The following is a 24,443-nucleotide window of genomic DNA, read 5'->3' on the forward strand; positions in this document are numbered from 1 at the left end:
TCGTCTAAACGTCTGAAGAAAAATGATTTGCTAATTCCCCAGCATCGCTCTTTTCCCTTGTTTAGAATACATACATTAACATCTACACACTGGCTCGTTTCGTTCAGCGGTCTTTTTGTGTTATTTATTTTTCAAGCATATGTGATTTATAATGATTTATCATAAGATTTGGCTAGCAGACGCGACCAGAACGAACAAATGGAATCATTCACATTGCGTAGCGGCTCTTTTGTTTGTTTTTTCCGAGCCAACTCTTTATGGGTGGAATATTGAAATTTCAGATTGCAGTTTCTTATTTTCTGCTCTATCACTCAATAAATTTATAGAAGGTCTATAGGTTGATTTATGTCTAAAAATAGACAAACTTTATAAAATTTAAATTTCAATCAATATTTAACAAGTGGAATTTCTATACCTTGCCAAAACATTACAAAACTATGGACATTGTTTAAGAAATTGTTCCTAATTCAATCAATAAAAGTGCACTGCCGATCAAAATCTTAGAGTCAGTCAAGTGTGATGTGTGGGAGTATCAGTAATTTATTTAAGTGCATTGCGCATTAACTCGCCGATGATCGGCCCTGGGTGTAAATACATTATTAGAATTATTGTGTGGATCGGAAAAGAGGAAAACAATAAGTACAAACGTCCGCGGGCTTTCTCAACTTTTAGGTTTCTTTCATTTAAATAAACTCAAAATTCATCGAATTTTCCGAGCAGACGCACTTTACACATGCTCACAAGTACGCACACAATCGCACTGTGACCACTACAAGCACACGAAAATAGACACGGACATGACCGATGGTCGAATAGAATATGTACTGAATAAGAAGGAGCATTTATTTCGAAATGTGAAATGTGCTTTTCGACTTTTCGGCCGAGAAAATTTCGTGTGCGAATTCAGTGCGACTTGGGCTGCTAACTTGAACGCGTTGCAAACGAGAAAACCATCCGAAATAAAGAAATTTTCAACTAGAAACTAACACATAGATATATCTATACCATCTAGCTGGGCTGTCTATATATACGAATATATATAGATATAGATACGAGTATTTTCTCTGGCAAAAGTGAGCAATGCGTCGTGCCGCGTTTTATAAATAGCAAATTACAAAATATCGAAAAGAACGTTGGTGAAAAGGGTTTCATAGTTTTGAAACAGTGCAAAACCCAAAACTCGTAGCCATACTAACTAGTTTCTATGCATATATGTACATATGATAATCGACACGATATTGAACACATATATTATATGCATATGTATGTACTTATGGGAAAAACTATTTCCGAGTGGATCGCTTGTGTCCGTGCCGCAAATTATATAAGAACGCGTGATTTTTAATGCAAAATCATTTTCGATTTAATATTCATAATTTAATAATAATTTTCCATACATTTTTCAGTGTTTTTGTGTGCATAGGCGTCGTTTGCAAAATCTTTTCGTAGAACTTGCGTGCGTTTGGCGAAAACCAACGCCTACGACCAAATCTAAATATCGCGATTTCTTCCGACTGGCGGCTGTGTGTAGGCGTGGTGTAAAAGTGTTTTGAAGTTGAACTTGAAATACAGAAAAAGCGGCTGAAATGAGTTCTGGGTAAGTTTAAAATGTGGTGCAAGTTAAAGTTACTTTAGTGCTAAGAGAAAGCAGAAAACATTGTTGCAGTATCGAATATTTTTAAAAAGCAACAAAAAACGGACTTATTTTATAACTATTTACCATAATATTTCTATATTTTCTCAAAAACTAATAAAAAGTACGCCCGATTTTTGCCGGGGAAAATCCAATGGGCACCACAATACATAAAACAGATGTAGATATTTAAAGCAGAATTCAAAATATTAGTGCTGACTTGGGAAAAAAAAGTTAAAACTAAAATTTCGCTCGTTTCAATATTTTATTTTCCCACTCACTTTTAAAGACAAACTAAGCATTATGTTTAAATTATTGGAGATATTTAAAATCTTTTCAAATACATTTGTGGGCTTGTGTTTTTACAACCGTTGGCTTTGTGAGTCTTTTAGGCACTTTGCCCACCACTATTATTCTGACCACAGCTGTATGGGCCTATACTTATCTATAGTCTGAACATCTTTATGATCTCCGCTACAATTAAGGTTCACACATGAGTTTTGAAGGCCATCGATGGCCTACGCCCACGCCCACACTCGAATCTCTTTATAATTCTTTTTTTTTTTGGCTGGCCCCATGTTGCACGCGCTTTTTGGCAGGCGACACTTTCGGTGTTTTTCCCTGCTGTTCTTAGCGAATTAATTAATTAAATTTCCCATTTTTCTACAACATCTCACTCGGACCCTGTGCTTTTGCACAGTTTTGTGTTTTAGACTCGGCAGCAGCTGTCTTTTGGCTTTGTCTAGAAGCATTTGGCACACGTGTTGGGTATTTGGACGGCTGACGGCATTCACCGGAAGTTTCCTTCGGAGCCACGCACATCATAAAACACATTCACAAGAACCTTTCAAAACAAAAAGCTAGGAATTTGGCATAAAATGCATTTGTTTTATTTTTTGCTCGTTCCTCAGACAGCAGATTTTTTTGCATTTCGCTGTTGACGTTGATGTGTGGCGCATAAATTTTCGGCACCCACGGAAATCCGCGATAATATATTGACAAAATTGGGTCAAGCATCAAGAAAAAATAAGAAGCACTAGGACCTCTATATGAATATTAAATTTCGGACTTTCTTAATTTTCATTGTTTATATTTTCCTCTCTGAAGTTTTGGTCTTAAATGAATTACGTATTGTCTTATAACAAGCTGCCTAGACGAAAGGCAATTTTCCACCGCCTGACTTTTGTCAAAACATCAAGTATACGCCACGTTTAACATATAAATGAAATTTATATCTTGTAAGACAGCCATTCAAAGACTATACGTACTTACAAATTTTACGTGTGAACTTGGAATAAATATTGACCATGTACACGTATTTAAAGTGTTAATGTTTATTTTAGTTTAAATTTTTTTTCGCATTATAATGCCTGAGACTGTGATGCATTACCAGACATGACTTTGATTTTTGTCAACGACAATTATTTTCACACTTCTTTGTCGGTTTATTTTTCACTTTTGTTGATTGCGTAAATCAGGTGTGAGTTTATTTATTTTATACATTTTTGCATTTGTAAAATTCGTAAACAGATTTCTTGTCCCAAGTTCAAGTTGGTCGCAGTTGACCGTGAAATTTGTATGCGGAATAGGGTACTAAACTCAAAGGAAGATTCCCAAGTGGATAAGGCACAAGAAATAAAACCACACCCATATGACAGTTCAACAGCATTGGGAATTGATTATTGGACAGCGATGTGAATGTACCTAGATCGTTCCCATGATAGTTGACTCAATGATTCACTTTGCCTTTATGACTCTGAATAAAAATTGATTGATGGGATAATCACAATAAATGTGCAGACGTATGTAGCTCACTAAAGACGCCTTTTCATAGACCAAATATTTTTTTAAGACCTCAGAACATTGGCTATTTTTAAGATATGTGTACTTAAAATATTCCCAATTTATAATTATATTAAAAATTGTTTCCAGGAATTTTGTAAGAACTAAATCCATTTCTAAACTTAATGCTCAGATTTTTCCAGGATTTTTATTATTTATTTGTTTTCACGGAAAATGGTTTAGATGTGCGTGATTTATTTCTTCACACTTTCTCCACAAACAAAAATCGATTTTCATGGCTGGTTTATTTTTTGAATTTTTACAAATCAATAACATGGCAATTTTTCAGCCAGCACCAATTCGAGCTGCAGGAAAATTTTGAAAAATCGAAAAAAGGCGCTGGCTGGATTTTGCTGCCTATCTGACCAAAAACGAGCGACGATGAATGACGACATGTGGTCATGTCGTTATAGGAAAAATATACAGAAATTCGCGTTTGTATGCGCATATACTCGTATGTACATACATATATTCCGCAAGACAACTGAATGAGAAATATTACCGCCAACGATTGTGCAACGGGCTTTTGGGGCAGAGTCTGCGTTTCGCTTTCACCTGGGATCGCTGACGTTGACCCAGGCCAGATTAATATAAATAATTGCGAGTACCGACCAGACCCAAGCCAAAACCCAAACTCCAACCCAATCGCAAACCCAACGGCTCCCTGTCTGATGTGCTCATGTCATGCAATCAACGCAGCTAAATGACAAATGCAAAACGAGTTGCACACTCAAGTGGCCGTAGAAAGTGATGAATGGCTTCCCTGATTGCGTTTGTTTTTCTTTCATTTTTTTCTCGTACGTAAATTTTTTTTCCCGTCGTTCAGATAGTTTTTCAAGGTCAGATACAACAAAAAAGCCAGAAATATCATAGTTTTACACACGCTCGTGCCTTCGGTGGTGGGTGCTGATGGGGAAAAGCTACTTTATTAGATTATCCATCTTTGTTTTTCCTTTTACTTTTCCCGAGCGATCGTTTTGTATTTAATGGGGTATAAATTTTGTTCGTTTTATGTTCGCAAAATTAAGTTTCTTATAAATAGCATCGCATCTTTGTATTTGTTTTTTGCGTCTCTTTAATTTCACTATAGTTTGGGCTAATTTATGAGATTGTTCACCAGACCAACAGGCGTTGATCTAAGCATTTGCAGTTGAATATAGTATTTAATTATTTAATGATTTTTTTTTTAAATATATTTTAATGATTTCAAATAATTATTTATCCAAATCGAAGCTCCTGAAACAGCAATAACATAATTTAACAAGTGAAAAAATTTAAATGAAACTGAAACACAAAATTCGTTTAATAATAAGGGTATATTGTTTACAAACCGAATGAGTTTTGAATCGCGGTTGCATTTAAGGAAAATCTGACAAGTGGGTCACTGTATGAAACGAAAGTGAAAAGAGAAAATAAAACGAAATTGTTCTTCGAAAAGAGCACGGCAACATTTAACACATAATTAAAAATCCCATTCTTCACGGTCAGAAGAAATGACTCTAGTATTTTCCACCATCAGAGGCCTGTGGCTAACTAATTAGATGCCCTCATGATTGATGTCTGCACAAAACCAAATATCTCTGTCTGACCCAGTTTCTGGGCAGCCAAAGCAAAAATATTGAATGAATAGGGAAACCAATTTTACTGTCAGTTCTTTGAGGAAAGAATATTATTGACAGCCACTCGAATTTCAAGTGTGCGTCAATTGGCGGCGCAGCACTTAAGTGTTTATTGAACCAAATGAGTCACTCAATCGGACACCTTTTGCTAGGCGTCCACTTCGAAGAGGTCGGGTTCACCGTGTAGGACGATCTTGACGAAGATCCTCCGCTGCTTTCCGGAGAGGCATAGCTCCCGGATGTCCGTGGCCGTGTAGAGGAGGTAGTCCGTGTTGCAATACAGCCGATCCTCGCTGTCCTTCAATGGGCTGTCCAGGGAATTGCGCAGGCAACGCAATCCGTGCTTCTCGTGGGCGTGGGACCCGTCGAGGAGGGTTACATGGGCACTCACCAGCCGGGAGGCCACGGGACTCACCAGGTAGAATATGTAGGCCTGTTCCGTGTTCAGGACAGGAGGACTCACATAAAGCATCAGTATAATGGGCAATTGGTGGACAATCTGCAGATCCGGAGTAACCGCAAAACTGAGACCCGTCTTCGGGGATCCGCCATAGGCTATGACTCCCATTGAATGATTCCGACCCGGTGTCAATTTATCCAGCTCCACTTCGTACTGCTTCGGCACGTCTTCGCCGATCTCGATCATCGAGTCCTGCGGATTGTGCCGCATCAGCAGATGGGCCAGCATCTCGAGTGGCGACATCTGCGACTGGCACTTGGTCACTGGACACATCAGCGGGATTCCGTAGAGCGCCTCCAGATTCAAATGGGCGAACCGGTTGTTCTTGTTGGGATTGTAAGGAATGATTAAGCTGCTTTCCATGCTGTTGTTTTAACTTACCATATTTGCGGAGCTGTATACGTTATATGTCACTAAGTTATATTTAGGAAATGGAACTGGGAAATCAATGATGTCTCGATTGTAAAATCTAGGGAATGCCAGTGACTTGAAATTAAACTTTTGTCTAATGAATGTAAAACTTTTCTACATTTATAATAATAATTTACTTAAAATGTATCCAATATATACATATTTAAAGTCAACTATTCGAAATTCCCAAATGTGTACATATATGATTCACTTGACAAATTAAAGCTACAGCTCGGACATGGCTAAAACTATATAATGGGATGAAATGAAAGTAGATGACCAGAACTATCCACAATAATCGTTTGCCGATGTTGTCTCTTGACTTTCCCCTTCTTTGTGGCATTTTAAGTTTTTTACTTCGTACAAATTGTGGATGTCGAGCGGCAAAAGAAAATTATTTTAGCCCAGTCATTCCGCGTTTTAAATTCCTTAACGCTTTCTTGCCAATTATTATTTAACTGAGCAACTACAACAAAGCAGTCGCAATAAATAAAAATAAAACTGGAAAAAACAGCAGAGGAGATAAAAACTTATTTGTCTGTCAAGGCTAGTGGGCCACATTTCCGCAGATGCTTGTTCAAATGAGTTAATTAGAGCAAACCGAGTGCGCAGATTCGATAAAGAAATCCCCCGAACTAAAGATAATGCCGAAGTGGAAGATACCCGTTCTTTCGATTTGTTTTAATCGTGAAAAGCGACAGAAGTAATAAGCAGACGACATGACAGTAGAGTGAAAACAATTAGCAGCACGATAACAGATGTAGATACAGCCGAAAGATACGAGCCACAGATAAACGAAAGCGTCGCAAAGTCTTTTCGGCGTTTAGCTGGAAATTTGTCGCCATCATCGAACTGCATTGACAGACAAATAAATTGCTCTACAGTCCGCGTGCCAGTCGGCCGTTTGTCAAGCGATCGGTTTTCCTTTTGAGGCACCACCAATACCACCAATACCAGCAAACCCACTGGAAATGTATCTGCAACAAGTTGCCGAACAACCCGACTCAGATGTGCCGTCCAACCTCTGGCGAATCGAACCCGACTTCAATGCGCCTCGAGAGTCCGCTGCGATCAGTCGCCCAGTGCGCTCCTCAGATACAGCTTCACAGATACAGATACAAGCGAACCTACGAGATACTTTTTGTGCGCAGCGCGTGTGTTTTCAATTTAATACTTAGTGAGTGAGTGATTAAAGTCGGATATTATCAGAAAGGCCAGGCAAATGCCATCCTAATTTGGAGCAACTTTATCTCATGCCTAAAAATAATTCAACTGCGTAAGCGTATCTCTGCGAGACGGAAAACAGCTGGTCCACATAGTGATTCTGCTATAGGTTCCCCCAAAAATTTCAGTGATTCTTCTGCGCCGAAGTGAGTCAGCAGGCCATTTGCCGGCTGTCCCTTGTCAAAAAAGGTTAAATTCAATTCCCACAATCGATCGTTGAGTCATTCGACCACCTAGGCTCCAATGCAGCACCTTTGTTTGCATGTCCGCTGATCGGCCAAATGTAAATCGCTTGTACAACCCATTGTACTTGGCTGCTTGAATTGTAACTCTTTGTTCGTACTGATAAGGGCACTTGTAACCTGGCAAATGGGTTGCAAATATTTTCATTGCAATTGTTTAACTTCTAATGCGACTCAAAACAGATCTAGACAGCAAAGAAAGCAGAGGGGAAAAAATAAATAACTATTTTGTATCTATAAATGAAGAGCTGATGTGGATTAGCCTTTCTTAAAACCGATTTGTCTGGACACATTCGCAGATAGAGCTCCATTTGAATGAGAGTCGACTCATTTCCGCGCTATGCAAGTGTAATTCAAAGGCCAAATTCAGATAAAATAGTGAACAACAAAATAAAGTAAAGTAAAAGTATAAAAACAAGTAAATAAGAGTCCGCGAGCAATGGCCACCTCAACGCTGCAATCTCCGTCGCCGTCGCCATCAACCGCCTCCGTCTCGGCCAAGAATCCGCAGCTGAAGCGCGTCGTCTACTCCAAGTACCGGGAACTACTCGGTTCTTATAATGATAAGGCCAATGCCATCATCGACACTCTGCCCGCATATATGGTTCGTCAGGATCGCGGATTTCAGCTAAGTTCGGAGCTGCCCGTGAACGGGGATGCCAATCGGAACGGCCTGGAATCGTCGTAAGTCCGCTATATCTATATATACATATATATAGATAAATATGGCTAACTTGGCTAAAGCTAAAATGCCAAGGCAAGAGGCATTTCCAAGTAAATATTTATCGCTAGATTAGCTCAACTGCGGAATGTGGGCGGCTGGACGGAGCACCCTGTACTCCCGATCTGCCGATCTGCGACTTCAGGTCCCAGCTATTTATAGCCAAGACGGGCGGACAATGACTATCATTATGTCATGTTGCATGTGGCAGCTTTCAAGTTCTTACCTCTTCTTCTACTTCTGCTGGCTGCCCTTGATCTTGAAATATGCGCGGCCAGCTGCAACTGCAGATTCTTCTAGGCAACGAGTTGGCTTTTACTACAGGGTAGTAGGGGATATGATGGAACTAGACCAAAAAATATCAAAAATATTTTATATATATTCAAAATGCAGCAAATGCATGTTATAAATGAAAATGACCATTTGAAAAAAAGTATTTTTGGAAAGAATGTCACATATTGTGATTGGGTGAAATTATACAAAAGCAGTCATATTCCAAAAGATAACTTACTTAGCAATAAGATCATATACGATATATAACCATATAAGGGATACCAACGAGTCCATCAGTCAGATTTCCAGTGCTTTTCAGAAGACATCACCCGTATCTTGTGGATCCACCCGGTTCCCAGTTAGTTGCAAATGCCTTCAGATACATTTTTGCACGCTCATTTGCATGCGAAAAGGCAAAATTAAAGTCAAACACACTACAGCAAATTAGAAAAGTGAAAATGCGAATCGCACAGATGTTTTTCCCTCATTTAAATTTGAAATTTTGATTTTTTTGTTAACATCGCATGTTTTTAACTCACGCATGAACAGCTGCGAGTAGAGGATTTCTGCTATTTTACATTTATTTTTGGCAAATCATAAAGCCCAGTCATTAGTCAGTAAAATGGATTTACATTTATTTATAGAAATGTATGTTTATTTAAGGCAAAGTGCGAGTGCATCGTATTTGCATATGATTCACAGAGAATATAAGTAAACTTGTGCCAGTTAATTAGTCATGTTGCATTATGATCACAGACGAACCTTGTATGCTAGTTGTTTGGTTGTGTACTTGGTTATTTCTTCCCGGTTCCTCTAAAGTTTTTCCTGGTGCTCTGACATTTTAATTGCCAAATCTGTCAGCGGCTAGCAAACAGTTGGTGGTCTTGTCTTGTGGTCAATTGCTTCTTACCCGCATCCCCAAGTACCAAGTACTGACGCCATGTACCCGCCAATTGACGTCACCAGGCGACATCTGTGATTTTAGCGCGTGTATCTTTAAGTTTTTAACGATTCTTTTGTTTTCAAAAATTTTGGCAACCAATTTTTTAGTTCATTGTGCGTGACGATCATTGAAATCGAGTGAAATGAATGGGAATTTACATTGCTTTGGGGTTCAGGAAATGTTTAGTACATTAAACTGACATTTTTCCAGGCTTGTCACGGCGTTTAATAACTTTTTTAAGCCAGCCCAATATGGCAGCGCGCTAATGTTTAATACAGAAAAACAGTTAACAAAACGGTTGTGTAAGCTGCATTTCCTACTCGGCCATAAACACCCCGATCGAGTCAATAAACGGCGAATAGACCGATCTGAACTGAACGACCTCTCAATTTTGGGCACGCCTCGACAATTATGGAAGCAGTTGATGCTATTAATTCGCACATAATCAATGGCAAGTTCAACAAAAAGTGTCCCAACCTGACTGGGCATTTGTATCCATAGTTTTGTTTTCCACCATGCCGTCTATAAGGAGCTGACGGCATTTCTTCGACCATCCCAAATATGGGGGTAATTAAAGATTTATTTTGTTTCGATTCGATTCGATTTAAATGCGATTTTCTGTCAGTAACCGCAGGAAGTTACGTCATTTGCATTTGACTTTGATGCACGCGCTCCAATTTGCATGTAAGCCAGTTGTGGGTGAGTTTCGCAACCGTTTTCCCACACAACTTGGCCTTCGCATTTGCGGTTTCCAGGGTAGGGTGCTTTGTTTAGTGGGTTTATTTCTTTATAATTTGGCGAGACCGCAGACTTTTGGCCGTGTCAACTTTATGGAACAACTGCCAGGCATCACCAGACATCACCTGTTCCTGTTCGCCTGACCCACTTGGATGCCAATCGGCGACATCATCCACGCACACCAAGCCCATGTCAAACGAGCCTGACAACTTTTCAGAACCCGATCCCGAACTCCATCACTTTCTTTCGGCATAAACGGGCTTTCTGGTCGAGCCACCGTTAACGAGAACGTATGTTGTCGCCGAACATCTTCGATTTTCGCTTTTAATTAGCGAATTGTAAACGTTTAACGCATTTCAAATAAGCAAATTATGCGGAGAAAATTCGCAGCTGACTGGGAAGTGGGATGCTCGTACATGAAGACATACTCAACGGGACTGGGAAAGTGCAAATGAGAAATTTTCACAAGTCTAAGTAGGCATTAAGTAGGCAGTAGTTGCGATAAAAATTAATAATAAAAACGATAATAAAAACATATCCGTAGATCTGTTATTAAAAGGGATTAAGCTACTCTAATTGTTTGTTTGTCTTACGAATTTATTATATTGAAACTAATTCAGCCAATTCAATAGACCTCTCAATGGCTGTGATACCACAATAACTTCTCACTTTCAACCTTTCAAATTTGGCACTTCATCGGTCGTCTCACCTTTTATGGTCGGTCGTCCGTAACAACTTGAACTCACTTTCCCCCTTGATCGTTAAAAAATCAAAACATTGGCTCGTTGAACTATCGATGAGCGACTAATGAGTCGCAGCAGCGGCAAAGAAAGGAAAACAATACAAGAGCGAAACAATAAATTAGAAAGATTTAACAAAAATTATGATAAATAGCCCCAACAAATTGGAGAGGAAGTCAGATTAGCATGACTGCTGGGTTGCGAAAAAATAATACAACGTTACCTAAAAGATTAAAGTATTGTTAATGCATATACCTTTATGAAAGCTTTTGGATTGTGTTTATTAAAAATTACCATAATCCAACGGACTTATCGTTATCAGAAATATCGTATTTCCTTTTTCTTTGTTATAATTAATAAGATTATGAAGATTAATAGTGTGTACAGAATATATCTTACTAACAAATATTAAAAAAAATATTATGTTTTCGAAACGAAGATAATCTTGATTAATTAATCTTTTTTAATCAACAAATATTGCAGAGATATCTTTCAATTTTCGAGGCACTGGCTGAAGAATAATAATCTAGGTTATTTTTAAACATATATTGAAATATCAAGTGGTTCACAGAGATTTGAACATTGTTTTCCTGCAGGTATGGACAGCGCGGAGGAGGCGGATCCGGAAACGGAGGCTACGAGGCGCCCGCATGCGTGCAGAACGCGATGATGACAAAAGACAAGAAGCCCTTCACCTACACGCCCGGCGGCATCGATCTCTCCCAGATCCGCTCGGAGCGGATGGCCAAGCGGTTGGCGCGCAATGCCCAATCGGAAGGAGCCACCGGAGCCGCCCAACAGAACAGACCCGCCCAGCCACAGTCGCCAGGTGGTGCAGCCAGTTCGATCGGAGCCGCTGCCATGGGCATGCCGTTCCAGGTGCTGCCGCCGCCACCACCGCCGCCGCAACCACAGTCGGGTAAGAATGGCACCCAAGGTGCTAGCGCCGCACCCCCACCACCACCCCCACAACAACCCAGCACATTAGCGCCACCCACTGGCCGCCTGAGTGCCCCCGGCTCCCCGGCTACGGCGCGCAAGTCGCCAACTCCACAGCGTTTTGAGCCGCCGCCACTGGGATTCCGGCCGGAGATCAAGATACCGCCCAATCCCATGGCTGCTCTCCGCAAGGTGGCGCCGCCCGTGGAGAAGAACACGTTCTGGAAGGACGAGTACATTAAGGACCGCTCCAAGAGCCCCCTGCCCGAGGTGGCAACTGGCGCGAATGGAGGATATAGCAGCACGTCGTCCGATGCCGTTGATGGTGAGCAGAGCCCCCAAGGATTTGGCTCGCTTTACTTTTTGGGTGGTTTTGGTTCTGCTACTGATCCCGATACGACTCATCACACATCGCCAGCTCTTACTAAGCGGTTGAGGTTGCTTCTTCTAAAAGCCCCATTCGACTAACCAGACATCCAAAAGGCCTTACAAATAGGCTTACAATCCTCCCACTAACTGCACTAATACACTGATGGCATTTATAGGGACGTGTGGTTAACGAATTCTATTTCTTCTGTTAAATTTAGGTCCAAGACCATCGGCAGCTAGCGTTGAGAGCAGCTATAGTCCTTACACACCGACGCAGCAAGTGCCGCCCGTGGCCAAGAGTCCACCGGTGCAATATCAACAGCCAACGCCACCGGCAACACCGCCGCAACAGCAGCAGCAGCTGCAGCAGCAGCAACTGCCACAGCCGGAGCAGCCATCTGCAACACGTTCGGAGTTCCGCAGTGTGGCCATGCCCACATCGCCAGCGGTGAACGTCTACACACGTCAGACGGACAGTCCGAGATCGCCTTTCGAGCCGCAGCAGCAGCAACTGCAGCAGCAACCACAGCGATCCACTGAGAGCCCCTTCCGGTTTGCACAGCAGCAACTGCAACAGCAACAGTCACCGCAACAACGTCCACCAGCAGCGATATCGCCGCTGGCTCAGGTGCAGCAGCAACAGCAACAGCAGCAGCAACAGCTCCAGCAACTGCAGCAACAGCAGTTCCAGCAGCAACAACTGCAGCAGCAGCTCCAGCAGCAACAGCAACAGCAGCAGCAATTGCAGCAACAACAGCTCCAGCAGCAACAACTGCAGCAGCAGCAGCAACAGGCAGCTCAATCAGTACCATGGCGCACTCAACGCGCTCAGCCTGGAGCACAACAGCAACAGGAATCGCATCCGCAACCCATCTACAACAATGTTCAGCAGCAACAAAGATCTCGCGATGTCTTCAGTCCGGCAAGGAATGAAACACCGGCAGCAAACACGTTCAATTCACAGCAGCAACAGCAGAACTTTGGCACTCAGCAAAACCAATTTGGCGGAGCAGCAAAGCCGGTGAGTGATCTATCAAATATTATATGATTATTTATTTTACTCTTTTTAAAAGCGGCTGCTCTAGATCTGCAAAGCAACTTTTCTTAACATTTAAATTGACCCACTTATGTTTGTGTTATTTCCATATCGAATTGACCTTTAACTATATTACTCATACGCCATTGAGCATCATTGTGCAAGCCTATGAGTGGCCTATGAGTAATTCCTAAGTATACCGGACGCTGCTAATTTGGCAAATACCAATATACATGTTAAGTAATATTAAATATATTCACGCTGATACAATGCAAATAAATGGAACGCCTAAAATCACTGGTAATCTCTTTTCGCGGAAGCACATTAGGATATTTTTAAACCAAAATCTTTGAGAGAGAATGCGCGAATCACGCATGAAAATGAGCATTGAATGCATTTACCAAGTGCAGCGTCTAAAATTAGGCACAAGCAAAGGCCAAACACGAATTTTGAACTTGAGGAAACTGGCGAGCGCGAAATGTAATGGGGAAATATATAAACCAGATAAAACATGTTAAGAAAGTATTAGTGATTAACAAATGCTAACTAAATGATTTATTATTTTTCCCCTGATTCTGAATGTATAGACCAACGTTGGATCGCTTTACATAGCTCCATTGGCTCAGCCCACTGAACCGCAGGCCCAACGAATCCTTTTGCAACAGCAGCAGCAGTCATCTGCTCGGGATTCTCCGATGCTCCAGCTTCCACAGCAGCAGCAGCAGCAGCCACAGAACAACCAACCGATGCGATGGCTCAGCTCACAGCCGGCCAGCAAGGAGCAGGCTCCTTGGGCTCGTCCCGAGGAGAACGGCAACGTCCTGCCCTCCACCTTGCGTCAGACCACCCCGGCACCGCAGCCCCAAGTCGTACCTCAATCGCAGCCACAGCAGCAGCAGCAGACATCCTTCTACCAGCCGCAGTTGGTCCAAGGTAATGGCTACGGACCAACGCCGATTACTGCCGCTCCCATCAGTCTGCAGAACTTCGGATCAAATCCACAGCCTGGAGGACTGCGTTTGCAGATCAACTTAAACACCAATGGCAACAGCAGCAATAACACAAATCAAAGTGCTCCACGGGTGAGTTTAATACCAAAAAATTTTGGTAAATAATTAAAAGGGCTTAATAAACAAGTTGAGATCAAGCTGCATATATAGTTTGGTTTTTTGATATTGATACTGATTATGTTGGAGAAGCCAGAGGCTTATCAAGACGTGCCCTGCATCCGACGAGCTCATGCAGGCACATGGTGTATTGCAATCATATATCACTCGATAATGTTGCTAGAAATGTATGGGAAAAGTAAACAGTGCACAAGTAGAAAAAACTAAGCCGCTTTTATATGTTCAGTTTGTTTAATTTTATATATAATTACATTTATTTTTAGGAGCGTATCATACCGATAACTCTTGAGCAGACGCCGACGTATGCCGCAGCCCAGCCCAACTTTGGTGGTAAGTGTTCAAGACAGCATTTTGCTTTAATGTTTTGTACAATATGTGTGGCGCTTTCCTAAAACCCGTAAATGTTTGTGACTAATACCCTACGTAGTTTATTCCCACCCCAAACCCTCCGAAACTCCCGTGCACTCTCCACTCCAAAGGAATGACTTTCACCCGTGTATGATTTTCCCAAACCCCCGCTCTCGTCCAAATGTGTAACTCTCCAACTTTTACATCAACGTGTGTCTATGTATACTCTTTCTTTCCCACGAAAGCGCCTGCAGGTCACATAATACGCTCAGCTAATCAATTTGTCGATCAAGGTTACCAGAACTACCCACCTCAAGCCCAGCGAGTCCTGTCGCCCAGTCAGCCATCGAGTACGAGTATCAACACCAATGGGAATGCCACCCGGCTAATCCCGATAGCCATCGAGGGAGGACGCGGTGGTCCAGTTTCCCAGTCGCCAGTGCTGCTGCAAAAGTAAGTCAGCTTTTGTTTGCGGAGGATTTTCCCTTCCGTCGGCTATCCTTGTGCTTTACCAACACCAAACAATTGGCCCGCACTAATGCGATTTAATTCTGTGCTTTTCTACCAACTAAAACAACCAACAACTACTTAGTGGCAATTACAATTTGTATGTGCACCAGTGTCCGCTCGAGGCGGAGATCCTCTACAGAAAGAATCGGCTCAGGTAGTACGAGAGCACTGTGCCCACCAGAGTATATTGAACCACATCAATACCTCATGCCATGCATTCTTCTATATGTTATAATCCCAAGTCGAAACTAAACGATTTTTTATATATTGATATATTAAACATAGGAAGAGATTCTGTTGCACTTTCCCTAAGAATATCAGTATCTTTGTGCCCAGTAGAAGCGATGTTTTTAAAAAGTTAATTCTTAAAGGTATCATCAAAGTTTAAAGTTTTTAAAATAAATGTCTTAATGAATTTTCCTTTAGAACTAAAGCGAATTAATTTCGTATCACAGCAATATGTATAAGTAGATTAAAAGTAAAATTGAGTAGCTATTTTCGCATCGTAGTAAACCTCATACATTACATTCGCTTTTCGCTTATAGTACAGTTCCGTACATTTATGCAAAATTTTACAAAAATTGGTTTCGTTACGTACCAATCATAAATCCAAGCCAAACCTAACCAATAATTCAAACGTTTCGTTCGCACCAAACAAAATTGTTGTAATTTGGTTAATTTCAGACATTTTCGATGGCATGCTAACCAACAACCTAACCTTACACACGCCTATATCTACTTGCAGCGATCCACGCTCACCGCCCATCCAATCGAAATCGTTTAGAATTTTGCAAAAGATAACCGACACCGTGGACGACGGCAGCGGGAATGGCGATTTGCGGCAGGACTCGCGGCCGGACCTGCAGCAGACGCCCCAGGAGGCGGAGCTGCAGCGGCCGCAGTTCGCCCGCCAGATGAGCGCCCAGCAGGCCAGGAATAGTCCGACCATCGAGCAGATGCGACGCCTGCAAATCGGACAGGATCAGCCGAATAACAATCAGCAGTCGGGTACGCCACTCACTTGGTCCCCGCAAGGTGAGATCCGATAGGTTGTCCTCCTCATTGCTCCTCGCCCATCCTCAGATATCACATATTATACATAATACCGTATATATCGGTGGGTAAGAGTGTAGTTGTGGTGAAAGTTCGTAATCCTTGGGGAGTGTCCTTGGGTTCTTGGGAAACCTTCTACTAACACCTAAAACCTAAAACAGCTTTTAGCCACAGAAAACCTTCTGGTTTATAGAAACTAACCAGCTTACTGTGTCTGTCCTGACTAGATTCGCTAGAACTGGTGCTACGCCAAAATTAAGCAGCACTACTAAGTAGAAACCTAACTATAATATCGAATAATTCCTTCAATTAGTCGGCTTTAGTTTATAAAGTAAATGTTTATTTCAGGTAACGGCGTGTCAGCTCAAAACCGATTTACGCAACAACGATATGGTAAGAATTGAGTATGGTTACTTTTCAACACGATGAAAACACGCACACTTTAATACTTTAAGTAAAAACGAAAAAACCCAGATTAATTTATTGTTTTCCTATAGATACCCCCCAACAACAACAGCAATATGTGCCGCCAAGTGAACAGCAAGCTCCGGAACCCAAAAAATACACAGGCAGCGCTATACCCAGTCGATCATTCAAAATTCTACAGGCAATGACAACACCTGAAAATGCCGGTAAGTACAGATGTGCCAAGAAGCCAATGTGCCGACTGATACACTTGGAAAGATAAATCGTTTTCTGAAACTAAGTTACAAGTTACATTTAAAACCAATACATACATCAGACAAAAATCATGGCTGTATATATACTCAGAATCCATCGAGCATCACTAATCCCACTGATCACACGTTCACTCAGAAACAAGCACATGGAGCATTGCACCAAGGATCGTAATTTTTATAAAACCTTTTTTGAGAGATTTCACCTTTTTTGCTGAATGGTGTCCAGACACTAGATTGACCTAATCCCAATGGCTTTTGATATTAATTTTGAGCATCCCACACCATTTTGCTTATACTCATGCGCCATTTACTTGTACATAGCTCGCTTTACCATTTAACCAATCAGTTATTCAGATCGCAATTGATCGGATCAACCAACATTTTGTTCGCACTCTCACCGTGTCTATTTCTCTTTTTCTTCTTTTATATTTGATAACCGTGTACCACAAAACCGACCTCAGACCATAAAATTCACACCGAGCTGGACTCGGATTTGGAAAATGTTGAACTGAACGAATCCCCAAACAATAATAATAATAATAACAGTAACAACGGAAGTACTGAAAATAATAATAATCATAATAAGATTAACAGTAAAACCAATAAACGTCATAGCTACACATCATCCACATCCACCACCACACCCTCACCATCAACCTGCACAGATCCCACCACACATTCATCAAACTCATCTCTTAGTTCGGATAGCTCTTGTCCCCCACAGCCACCCCGATCGCAATCGGTTCCACCCCAGTACCCCTATGCCTTCGGGTATCCGTATCCATGGTACATGCCACCACCTCCACCAGTCAATGGTGAGGGAGCTCCCTGGCCATATCCCTATTCATATCCACCGCCACCACCACCACAATCGATGGATGGCAAGCAGGCAGAAGGATTTCCACCATATCCCTATTACTACCCATATTATCCGCCTCCCATGCCACCCTATGGACAACAACCTGGTGAGGTTCAAATACCACCCGGCTATCCTCAGTTTCATGCCATGCCACCATATGGTCACCCGTATCCCTATCCAGTGGCTCCCAGTTACAGCCAGAGCTCCACCGAAGAGAGCAGAGCCAGCAGTGTTCTACCGGATATAATCATCACTCCCAGCACCGATGATATACCCTCGCAGGTCATTATGAAGCATCACATCCGAGTGGAGCCACGAGAGCCACCAAAACGGGCGCACTCTGTGGAGATAGAGGAGCTGGTCAGCAAACCGAAGGCCCGAAATATTTGCACCAACAATCACGAGGTCATCGATGTGCTGAGCCAACGATTGGCCAATATCAACAAAATTGCCAGTGGAAACACCCAGGCCAATCTCTCCAAGCAGCTGCAGAAAAACTATGCAGGTGAGCAGGCCAAGGAACTGGGTGAGAGATCCCCCAGCGAAAATGCCTCCAACTCGGATAGCGAATCGGAGGAAGAGAGCAGCGATGACGAGGAGGATACCCCTAAGATGGGAGCTCGTCCCGCTCCCTTGCAGTCCATTAAGTCAGTGACAAATGTACAGGTGTACAAAGGTAAAACCCTGGAACAGCATTTGGACTCCGAGAGCAGCGATGATGAAGATGATGTGACTACAGCGGATGAAATGTACGATGAAGAGGAACAGATCGAGGAGGAGCAAGAAGGATTGGTCGAGGAAATGGAAGATGATTACATTGTAGAGGAGGACCTAAGTGTTATATACGAGGAAGAGAGCGAACTAGAACGCAGCAGTGAATATGCCAAGACAGTCATTCGAAAGGATGACTCCCGATCCACCATAGTTGATGATATTGAAAAGCAAATCGAAGAAAATGATGATGATGACGATGAGGACGAGGAGTCCAACTCGGTAACAGTTCGTTTGCCACTCCGCTTCTCCTTCAGTCGCAGTTCTAACGATGAAAACATTGCCACTGTGGAAGTCGGTAATACAACACAGATCGAAGAAAAGCAACCCAACATCGTAAGCTCGTTCAGTGTGGCCAAGGTCGAGAGTGATGATGAGGATGATGACTGTGAGGTCAGTGTGACCATCAGTTTGTCAAACTCTTCGCGCTCCAATTCGGTGGAGAAGGTTGCTCAACCCTATCGGCCCTCCAATGCATATCCTGTGGAGGATATAAGTACGCCCATCAAAACTAGTGAAGAAGACGTCTCCACTTCGTTCTCTCTTGGAATGCGAAACAAATTTATGGGTGAAACAATTGCCAATGATGTAACTAATAATATAGCCCCGGATCAAGCAAAACCAAAGAACGATGTTCCGGAAGTTGATAGCTCCCCAAAAGAGGAATTCGACTTCTTTGCCACTTTGATGGCCACGAAAATGCAGGCTCAGAAAATGATGGAGCAGTCCAAGAACTTTTGGAAAACCCCTGACTCTAAGCTAGTAGAAACGGAAGCTGAGAAGCCGAAACTTCGACCCAAGGAGAATATTCCTGAGGCCAAACCACCAAGACCCATTTCTGGTGACATGTCCAAGACTCAGGCTTCGCTGGAGGCAGCCAAGAATAGCTTCTGGTCCACCTTCGCTACGACATCAAAGGAAACCGAGACCAAAGCAGAGCCAGAAGATGCAGCTGAGGAAGTCGACTTCTGGGCAAGCATAGAAAAAAAGGAAACCACTGATAAGGAAGAAAAACAGTGGACCAAGAAAAAGAAGACCGTAACCTATACCCCTTTGAAAAAAGAGGCTGTAACTAGGGTGGAGCACTGGACAACAACGTTTAGGGCTCAGTTGGAATCGTTACCTATGCCCCAAAAAGCCGAGATACATTTTGTAGTTGAGGAAAGGCAAAAGGAAATCGAACAACCGCAAGAGGAGACTCAGGGAGAAGAAACGGATTTCTGGGGATTAGTAAATCAAGATAAGATGGAAAACACAGTCAGTGCAGCCTGGGAACGTACAGAATACAATTCCGAACCTCCTCAGGGAGTGACAGAACAACCCAACCAACCAGATGGAGACGTTGACTTCTGGGCCAACATGGAAACATCTAGTACTTACGAAGATGCAGAAAAGCCCAATGACATCACCTATGAACCCACAAAGTATCCTGCAGAGCCCCGCGAGGTGGACACTGATGAGGAGATTGACTTCTGGGCCGAGATAGAAGCCAGACGCAACCCAGCAGAAGATGACGACGAAGATGTCACTTTCCATAGGTCAGCTACTTTCTGGGCTCGCAAGGAACGACAAAATTCTATAGAGGAAACCCCTTACAAACCTGTGGAAATCAAAGCCTTCAGAGCAAAGTTACCCGATGAAGCAGCGGTTGAAATTGATGTATGGGCCACCCTAGAAGCAGCCAGAGGTCACGAGCCCGAAATTGTTGATCCCGCGGTGGAAGAGGAAAAGGTTCTTGCCGAGCAATTTGAGGAACTTGAACACGAGAGCTCAGAGGAGGAGGAGGAGGACGACTCGGAGGAAGAAAAGGAGGTGGAGCAGAAGCCTCGGGAAGAAGTCCAGGAAAGCAATCTCAGCCATATGGACACCATGTCCCTGGCCTCGATGCACGAGCCAGCAACAGTCTACACATGGGCCCCACCACCACAGGAAGCTGATGATAATGGGGATGAAACCGATTTCTGGGCGGACATGGAAAAGGAACGATCGAACAAAGAACAGTTCGAGGAGGCCGAACAGAAACGACACAACTACCGACAGGCCATGGCCTTCTTCAACACCTCGATCGATGGCCAGCAGTCGCCTCCGCAACAAAATGCCAGTCCCAATCGCAGCAGTGTTATCCTGGAAGTTGAAGAGCCACAAGAAGTTAACCTGGGACCACCTGGTGAGTACCAGTTAGTAGGCGAGGATGGCGTCATCGTAGAGGAGCATAAGCCGGCAATAACCGAATCCGAGGAAGAGGAGCGAGGTGCTGCAACTCCAACCAACATGGAGCCCCAACTACCAGAGGTCTATGTGGAGCCCGAGCCGGAAGTGAAGCGCCTTGTCAACGGACTTCCTGATCTTGCCGTGGAGAAGTTTAGCGAAACACCCAAGATATCGGTGCGTGACAGGATCAGTGCCTTTGAGGTGATTCCCTCGGCAACAAGCGATGGCGCCAAGGGATTAACCAAGCAATCCCTATCAGTGGATAGTGCCTATGGTAAGGGAACCCTCTCGCGAAACAGCAGCACTCAGCGTTCTGAGTCGGAGATCGAGGAAGACGACTCCGGGGTAACGGACATGAATCGTCATCTGTCTGAGACGGACACAGAGTCCGAGAGTTTTCCGGAGCTGCGCAAGATGACCAGCTACCAGCGGGCAGCCACACATTCCAGGCTCTTCAAGCTGTTGCAGGACGAAAACGATGTTCCGGAAGCGGGAGTGCAGCCCGCCGATGAATTTCAGTTTAAGCCCAGTCGCAGGAAGATTGTCCACAATGTGTCCATTACCAGGCGCCAAAATCCAGGAGCTCTGAATGATGCGGAGACCATGACGCAGCGCAGAGAACGACTTTCGCTGCCGCTTCGTAAGAATACGAGCATCGATGCGGACAATCCCTCGACCCCAAATAGTCCTGCCTCCCCCATTATGGGGCCGTCGACCAAGAACCAACGCGTGGTTAGCGATAAGTTGGTAAATGAATTGGTCCAGAGCCTGCTCCTCAAAAGCGACAGTTCGCACTTGAGAAATCTGCCCATGGAACGCCTTCAGGCGGCCGCCAAACAAGCCCTCGCTGAGGAAATGGACTCGGCGCAGGAGATCAGTTCGCTGGACAGCACGCCAGCTCCCACGCCCAAGCATGACAAGGAGTATTCCGACTACTACAACAGCTGGTGCGAGGCCAGTGGCAGTGGCGACGAGGTGTTGCCCTCCAAGAGCTTCCGTGCCCTGCAAGATCCACGACGCAGTCCTTGGACGGTGCGGTGTCCGCGAGTTCTCAGCTCCAAGACGATAAACCGGGACTTGGCCCGGGTTACAGAGTCACCGGAAATAGCCAATGGACGGGGCAGCAAAAGTCCCGAATGCTTTCGTCAGAACTCACACTCTCAGTCTCGGGAACGATCCGTGAGCAGTTGGCGAAGAGTTTAAGATACGGCAACGAATTGCCTTTTGTATATAACAGGGCGGGTCTATAGTCTTTAGCAGGGATGTGAGACCGGCTCAAATGGGAAATAGAATCTCTGGAAGGGAATCTAAGAATCGAACGAAATATTAAGCGAACTTAAATCGAAGCAGGGGATGTTTTTTAGCAACTCATTTCCTATTTCTGGTTACATATTCCAGTACCTAGGAAGTTAGGCTAAAAGCTAATCTCCAGAGCCGGATTTCACTCCCGAACTTCTCGTAAACTAAGAAACTTCTGCATTTGGCCGAAAGAGTCACTGCCTCTGGGAATGTGTGATATAAAAGAGCCAGCTTTGCATTTCTCATCTCAACATCATCCAACTACCATACACATTGTACATTATGAATATCGAATACACACAACACATTAATAAACTAAATCTAATTAAACATGTAAATAAACCAATTGAAACCAATGAAAGGAAATCGTTCATTCGTTCGTTCGTTTGTTACCTCAGTAAAGCGCAAAACCAAAAACCAACCAAAATCATTTTCTAAACTTACATGAGTATTTTAAAGTTTGTAAACCGTAACTCATGAAATCGAACCAAATAACAACCAGCATATAAAACTGAAAAAAAAACCTGAAAATCTATCAAGCGCCACAATAAACAACAATATAAAAACCAATTTCATCTCAACTCAATGATTTTGTAAAACTCGTTCAAAATCCTAAGGTACCTAAAATTGCAATTATTAAAAAATTACCCAAAACCAAGTTTTAACTAATTGAATGTTTTCATAATATTCCAAAAGTTGTCCTCTTTCTATACTATGTATTTACTTTTATTTTCGCCGCTGTTTGAATTTAATTTTGTGTGCCGTATTCTTTTTAATTTGTCTATAAAAATATTTGCGATCCTTGCGATTGAAGTCGAACAAATTAACTCAGGTTTGTATGCGCAAATAAAAACCAAATAATTGAAAGTAAATATTATGAGTAAACACATTACCCATTTCCCATTTATTATTGTTTAATGAACGCCAAATATTTTTGAAAATCCCTTTAATATCGCAAATATTTTTATTACACTATTGTAGTTCCTTCCCCAAATGCTTCCTAAAAACTTGAGCTTGGAGAGCAAACTCCACCTTGCAAAGAACAACGAATGAAGATTACCTTATTTGTTGTTGAGACCATAAATAAATATTATCGAAATAATGGAGTGGAAAAATATAAAGTGAAAAATTGTACAATATGACTTGTCGAAAACTCGTTCGTTACATTAACCATTCATGAGTTTACAAATGCATAATTAAATGTTTCTTTCTCTTATACTCGATTAACTTGTTTTATACACACAATAAGAAATAAATATTTTTAACAAACATTAATCGTTAACTTTAATAATGACAAGAATGGCTTTTACCCCAAAACTTAAATTGAATTGAACTGAATTGAATGAATAATACAAACAAAAGTTTAAAAAAAAAGGTGAAGTTTTCTCTCAAAATTGTTTTGGCTGCCTAGCACTTGCACTTCCTCAGTTGCTGCTTCAATATTTCTTATTTATTTTATATATTTTTTTTTATTTACTTTTGACGTTTACTTTATATGTAAGTCTGAACCTGAATAAGTGTTCATGGCCAAGTCAAGACTGGAAAGTTTTCACAATTTAGTGTTAGCTTTATTTGTTTGTCTCTACCACTTAAAATCATTTTGAGCTAACACTCTTCTTGGTTTAATCTTTTTCAGGACCTGGTCAATCGGATCTATAATTATTTCTCAACGCCATAGAAATCAATTATAGCAACTCAACAGCATCATACAGAAATCGAAACGAAACTGAAAATTAATCAGATTGCTTGTTATAGTTATCTAGTTAAAGTACCAGACACTCTAAGGATCGCCACAATCAAATAACTTGGGAACGGGAACAAGTTTTTAGTAAAATTTCTTTACACTAACAAACATCATTGTAACTGAAGAGAAGAGTTTTTTTTGTTGAACGCGATTTGGTAGCAGCACTAAAACCAAACAAAACACTTCTAACCCAACTACGAAGCAAATAGCGAAAGCGAATATATACTAATCCTAATAGTTAAGATGAACAATGCAGGTGCAATGAGGTAACAACGAAACGAAACAAAATACAAGAAATCGACTATGCTGATATGTATCCGGATAACACGAAAGCGCACATCAAACACGACTAATAATATATTAAACATTTTTGTTACTTGCGAACATTATTATTTCATTTATGAATATTCTCTTTTGTTTGTCATCAATATTTATTCTTTTACTCGGTTCGTATGCATACGAACTCTTTTCACATTTATTTGAATATTTTTATTTGATACTTAAATAAAATATATTTTGTGTTGTACAATTTTATATGCAGTAAACACTTTTAGTAAATAAAGAAGTAAAATCAAGAAACTTGTATTTGTCTGTATACAATATCGATGGAAATCAAACCGACGATTTGGCTCTTAAGTACATTGTCTATAA

At 42.1% G+C, this 24,443-nt stretch overlaps 2 protein-coding genes across 7 annotated transcripts; one reads left to right on the forward strand and one right to left on the reverse strand.

Annotated features, from left to right (window-relative positions):
- The first annotated feature begins 919 nt into the window (after positions 1-919).
- On the forward strand, positions 920-24,267 carry LOC122611566 (polyglutamine-repeat protein pqn-41). 6 transcript variants are annotated; one of them, XM_043784740.1, is made up of 11 exons: positions 920-1,073; positions 1,407-1,597; positions 11,443-12,110; positions 12,373-13,175; positions 13,778-14,272; positions 14,581-14,647; positions 14,911-15,118; positions 15,921-16,210; positions 16,577-16,621; positions 16,726-16,860; positions 23,685-24,262. In XM_043784740.1, the coding sequence occupies exons 2-11, from the start codon at positions 1,587-1,589 to the stop codon at positions 23,705-23,707; spliced, it is 2,745 nt and encodes a 914-aa protein (XP_043640675.1). In that variant the 5' UTR covers positions 920-1,073; positions 1,407-1,586; the 3' UTR covers positions 23,708-24,262. The 6 variants fall into 6 exon arrangements, with proteins under 6 accessions (XP_043640675.1, XP_043640677.1, XP_043640672.1 ...); XM_043784742.1 differs by lacking the exons at positions 920-1,073; positions 1,407-1,597; positions 23,685-24,262 and adding exons at positions 7,665-8,115; positions 17,370-22,686 and having other exon boundaries at positions 14,959-15,118; XM_043784737.1 differs by lacking the exons at positions 920-1,073; positions 1,407-1,597 and adding an exon at positions 7,781-8,115 and having other exon boundaries at positions 23,685-24,266.
- Positions 5,159-6,072, reverse strand: LOC122611568. The gene is made up of 2 exons (XM_043784744.1): positions 5,936-6,072; positions 5,159-5,878 (listed from the first exon to the last, which is right to left on the reverse strand). The coding sequence occupies exons 1-2, from the start codon at positions 5,936-5,938 to the stop codon at positions 5,243-5,245; spliced, it is 639 nt and encodes a 212-aa protein (XP_043640679.1). The 5' UTR covers positions 5,939-6,072; the 3' UTR covers positions 5,159-5,242.
- Positions 24,268-24,443: the final 176 nt, after the last annotated feature.

This window comes from Drosophila teissieri, chromosome 2L, assembly GCF_016746235.2.
Source record: "Drosophila teissieri strain GT53w chromosome 2L, Prin_Dtei_1.1, whole genome shotgun sequence".
Classification (NCBI taxonomy): domain Eukaryota; kingdom Metazoa; phylum Arthropoda; class Insecta; order Diptera; family Drosophilidae; genus Drosophila; species Drosophila teissieri.